This window comes from Poecilia formosa, unplaced genomic scaffold (assembly GCF_000485575.1).
Source record: "Poecilia formosa unplaced genomic scaffold, Poecilia_formosa-5.1.2 Scaffold200, whole genome shotgun sequence".
In the NCBI taxonomy this organism is placed as follows: domain Eukaryota; kingdom Metazoa; phylum Chordata; class Actinopteri; order Cyprinodontiformes; family Poeciliidae; genus Poecilia; species Poecilia formosa.
This window is the reverse complement of record NW_006800139.1, coordinates 743,302-748,533: the sequence shown is the minus strand read 5'-3', so window position 1 is coordinate 748,533 and position 5,232 is coordinate 743,302. Positions and strand designations below refer to the sequence as shown.

General features: G+C 43.7%; 1 protein-coding gene across 1 annotated transcript; it reads right to left on the bottom strand.

Moving 5' to 3' along the window:
• On the bottom strand, positions 1-4,627 carry npbwr2b (neuropeptides B/W receptor 2b). The gene is made up of 2 exons (XM_007566857.2): positions 4,302-4,627; positions 1-3,864 (listed from the first exon to the last, which is right to left on the bottom strand). Exon 2 carries the CDS (start codon positions 3,194-3,196, stop codon positions 2,198-2,200), a length of 999 nt encoding a protein of 332 aa, XP_007566919.1. The 5' UTR covers positions 3,197-3,864; positions 4,302-4,627; the 3' UTR covers positions 1-2,197.
• Between the last annotated feature and the right edge of the window lie 605 nt (positions 4,628-5,232).

Below are 5,232 nucleotides of genomic sequence, written 5' to 3'. Positions count from 1 at the left end.
TGTTATGCATGTTGTTTTATTGTACACTGGATCTATAAAAATCTAATCTTTCTGCGCAGTTCTAATGATTCCAAAAAATACATGATTCAAAATCCAAAAATACATGATTGCAACTGGGAAAATAAAGTTATATTTCTTAAGTTATTGGGAACTAAAAGCAGCTCCAACATAAACATTTCTAATAATGCACTGTGATTATTCTTACAGTATGCATTAAATAATGATTCATGACTGCAAACTCAGATAAGTTTTCATTCATGAAACGCCACTTTAAGCTGAATATTTCTTTAGGATTTTATAATCATATAATACTATGACTATACATTCTTCTGTACAGATAAATACAAAAGGCTCATCTATTTACAGTATTTATCAGTCTGTTGATGCAGTCAGAGCCCTGTCCTCCATACTCTGCTGCACAATTCAGGGATTTTACAGGCACTCCATGATTTAACTGATACTAAATTACCTCTAACTCTTCTCTTAAAACTCTAATTCTGGTATTTACTTATGTACAACAAACTGTATAGATTTCTCTAGCTCCAAATAAATGATGTGTTAGAATAATAACTAACAGTATTACTAGTGTTACTAATGATATTAGCAATGAAGTGATAATAGAAATACACATGGCACCTACTGACTTGGCAAAAGGCTTCTCAACAAATGGCTCGGCTGCATGTTAGGTTAAACCACCTGTCAGCAACAGGGGGCAGCAAAAGCTCACCAACACAACAATCTGTGCAGAGAAACAGACACAAGTTGAAATAGCCCTCCTGTCCCATGCCTGGTGTATGTTAGGCTTACAGTACAGCTGCCAGGGTCGGTAAGGTGCATTTCTGAGTTACAAAAAACAATTCACATGAGGGATAAACACACACACACACACACACACACACACACAGGGAAAATCCATTGATCTTTTAGAAATGCTGAGTTAATTTTTCCTGCTTTTATCCCATTTGTTGAAAGACAAAACCTGAATGTTAGCGTCTGCACTAACACGGCTCTGTTTGGGAAAAGCAAAATTCAGTTTCTTTGCATATAAGATCAAATAACTCAAACACAAAAGCTGTGAAAATAAAAATCCCATCATGCTACCTTCCAACTGTGACTGATCACGTTTGAGCCTTAAAAGTTCTTCTTTAGTCCCAGAAGAGCAGACAGTGTCCAGTACAGGTGACCCGTTCTGCCATCCATCTTTTCCAGTCAGAAATTACATGGAGTTTTCTTTTGTCTTTATCTGTTTAATACAATGTTTCCCACTGTGTGATAACTTCCATAAACGCTACATGGGGCAAAGTGTCTTAACAGAGAAGCTCGTTGCTGAAATGACAAAATCCTTAATTTGTTTCCACTTTTACCTCCAGAATAACAGAAGTGGAGAAGCCAAACAGCTTTTCATGAACAACAGATGTTTGTTCTCTCTGCTTCTTACGATTTATCTAATTAAATTTTATTAGTTATTCCAGTAAAACTTGTTTTGTTTTTTCATTTTTTAACCAAATGAAACTTTGTGCAGATACAATGTGGAGCTAACAAAACAGATTCAGTAAGAGATTAGTTTTAAAGCTGCACATTGTAACTTTTATTTAACAAAATGTTTCTTTTTTTTTTTTTTTTTTTTTTTTACTTATTTGTTAAAACGCTGACCATGTCTGGACAGCAGAATATGAAACAGACAATCTGTGAAAAGATCAATCTCCTTTTCCTCCTCTCTGAGCTGCTGCTGCACCGAAAACAACCAATCAGAGCCAGGAGGAGGGTCTTAGTGCTGCCAATCATCCTCTTGTACGTGCTGCTAAATTTGCGAAACAACTCACCATTACAGGAAAACCGTCGTCATCAGTAGCCATGCTAATTAGCCTTAGCATTCATGACAGGCTGCCTTAACAGGGCGACGCAGAGAGCAAGGGGAGGTAAGTGGGTGGTGCACACATGGGCATGATTGACAACACTAAGACTCAACCTGATTGGTGGTTTCTAGCACTGGGAGACGGCAAAGGAGACAGATGTTTTCTGTTATCTGTCTCATAGCATACTGTCACAACAAACTGACAGTTTCAACAAATACACCGCAGTTTTAACTAGCAACAAAAACCAAAAGTCCATCTTTATCATTTCACCTCCACTTTTTGCCTCCTAGCTTTAAAAAATACAGCGCAGAGTTTAAAGTCAGGTCCAGGGTCTCCCACGTTCAGGCCGGTCTGCATTCCATCATCTTCTTAAAAGCTTTTGTGAAGCTGTCGTCCAGGAAGGCGTACAGGAACGGGTTGAGACAGGAGTTGGCGTAGCTCAGGCTGGTTATGAAGTAGGAGATCCCGATCACCAAAGGCGTGCTGCTCAGGTCCGTCGTCAGAACCACGATGGTGCTCAGGTGGTACGGCGTCCAGCAGAACAAGCACACGGCCACCACGATGAAGACCATGATGGTGACCTTCTTCTTCGCCTTGTCCAGAGCCTTGGCGTTGCTGTTCAGCCTCATGTTCCGCAACTTGTAGAGCATCATGGTGTACAAAATGCAGATGGTTGAGACAGGAATGGCGAAGCCCAGGATGAGCGTGTAGATCCGGCTCATTTTGACCCACAGAGCCTCCGGCATCGGCAGGAGCAGCACGCAGCTCTTCCTGCCGTCGTGTGGATTCACGTAGACGCCGGCGAAAACGGTGAAGGGCATGACGATGAAGATGACGAGAAGCCAGACGCAAAACGAGATGATTTTGGCCGCTCTGTAGGTGCGGTACGGCATGCGCTTGGAACTGACCGTTGCCCAGACAACCAGATAGCGATCGATGCTCATAACCGTCAGGAAATAGATGCTGGAGAATATGTTGTAGTGGTCAATGCTGAGGATGACTTTGCACAAAACTTCACCAAACGGCCAGTAGTTCAGCAGATGGTCAGCTATGCTGATCGGCAACACCAGGGTGAACAAGTCGTCTGCAATGGCCAGGTTCAGGATGAACATGTTGGTGACCGTCTTCATCTTCGGAGCTTTGAGGATGACGTATATGACAGCCATGTTGCCCGTCAGTCCCACGGCGCAGATGACAGAGTAGATGATTGGCAGGATGATGTAGAGGTCGGCGTTGAAGTACGGGATGATGCAGTTCAGGTCGGAGCTGTTCCCCGACGGGTCCACCGAGTCGTTGCAAACCGGCAGCTCACCTCTTAGATGGGTCACGTTTTCCATCATGTTTCCACGGATGTACGAGTTCAGATCAAGGTGTTTTCACTGGCAACATTTTCAAAAGGAAAAAATATTTTTAAAAAGTAGAGTTGAATTAAAGCTCGGTTTCTAACATCTTCCCTCATCAGTCAGGGGGGAGCCTGAGTTGTAAGGCAGGAGAAAAGGTCAGGCTGATGGAGGATCAGCGCTTATTTCATCACAAGTGATCCTCTGCTTAATTTACTGGCAGCAATTTCACATCTTTTCATCTCAGAACCCAACAACTTGCGCTCTTACCTCCCTCTTGACTTAAAAAATACACAGACTTCACTCCAGAGGACTTCTCTGAAAATGGAAATGAGGGCTCTTGGTGCTAAAGCTCTCCAAACACAGTACTGTGGTTGCTGTTTACTTTACAGTCCTTTAGTCTTTATATTCCCTTGATCTTCGCTTTTATTTGTTATTTTAAAAAATGAAAAATGACTTTTTGTAATAGGAGATGCCTCTCTGGTCCTAATCAGAGACAGGTGTCCCCCAGCCTCTGTTCCTGTCCTCCCTCGATGTTAGACACTGAAAATCTGATTTTTAGCTGCAGAGCTCGGGTCCGTTTGGTTTTACGCTGCTTTCATTCTGTCTGTAAAACGCTCTGGAGAGGTTGCCAGTGTGCGTTACGCATGAGTGGCGCATCGAGTAACCTAACAGGAGGGAGATGTGGACAGGAATTAGTTGCCAGAAATGGGAAGAGATACAATTAACCAGAGTCAACAACGAGAACTAGTATGATGACAAACTGTGGAAATAGATTTTAAAGGTACAGATTTGGACCAAAACCACATTTTAACCGGACAAATCAGGACAGAGGGCGGAATATTTTAAATATGACCTTTCCCGATTAAAACACGCCATTTCTCCTTCAATACGCTTCATAAGATAATATAGCTAAATGAAGTTTTCTTTCTTAAATATATCCGTTAAATAAAAACAGGCAAAAAATCATGCAAATAAAAACCTCCCTGTTGAGAAGGTCGGATTTCTAAAGTTTAATAAAGGACGTCGCTGCATCCTATTTGGAAAAAAAAAAGTGTGAGAATCAGGTAAAACTGAACGGTGAAGTAAATGGAGGTGAGTTTACCGCTGTGTGAGCCGCCGGTGGAGTCCCTCTGTCGGGTCTGGAGGCGCGCTCCGCTCTCCGCCGCGCCGCGCCGCGCCGCGCCGCTCTCCCTCTCTGCCGACGCGCTCCTGGAAGGCAGCGCCTCCGGCTGACGTCATTTCGAGATCCCCGTGTCAATCATGTGGATCTCCATCTGCCCGGTCGAACCTGTCTGCCTCCACGGTGTCCTGCGCAGGTCAAAGAGGGTTTTTTCTCTCTTCTTTTTCTGCCGGGTTCAGCCTCTGACTGGAAGATCTGCAGGCTGCACTGATCATCAGGCTCCCCATTCCTCAGGACACACATGGTGGGACAGCGTATCAGGGCTGTTGTAGGCAGAAAACATGTAGAACTGCATTTTTGCCAAAAATTAAAAAAATCTGAGCTTCAAAATGGACAATTTGCAAGAAAAATATCTCAGAAATCTTTATGTTAAACTCAGAACATTTCCAGAGAAAACAGAAATTTCTGAGCTCCAAAACTAAAATAAAAATCTGCAAGAAAAAAAACAAAAAACAACTCAGAAAATCTGAGATTAATCTCAGAAATGTTCTAGAAAAAAGAAGAAAGAGTCTGAGATCCAGAAATGTTGACTTCTGAAACTGAAAATCCTGCTCCTGGTTAGTTTCCCTTCTAACACCACCCTGTAGGCAGCTGCCCATGTTACCAACCAACACAGGAAGCAGCTGCTCCTCCACATGGAGAGGAGCCAGTTGAGGTGGTTTCTGCTTAGGATGCCTCCTGAACCCAGCCCTCCTCCCTGGTGAGGTGTTCTGGTCTCGTCCCACCAGGAGGACACCCAGGACATCCAGGACCCCCAGGACGTCCAGGACACCCAGGACACCCAGGACATCCAGGACCCCCAGGACGTCCAGGACACCCAGGACACCCAGGTCGTCCAGGACACCAGGACACC

What these genes read in the sequence shown, in the direction of transcription:
- npbwr2b (XM_007566857.2), bottom strand. Translation starts at nt 3,196, where the DNA reads ATGATGGAAAACGTGACCCATCTAAGAGGTGAGCTGCCGGTTTGCAAC.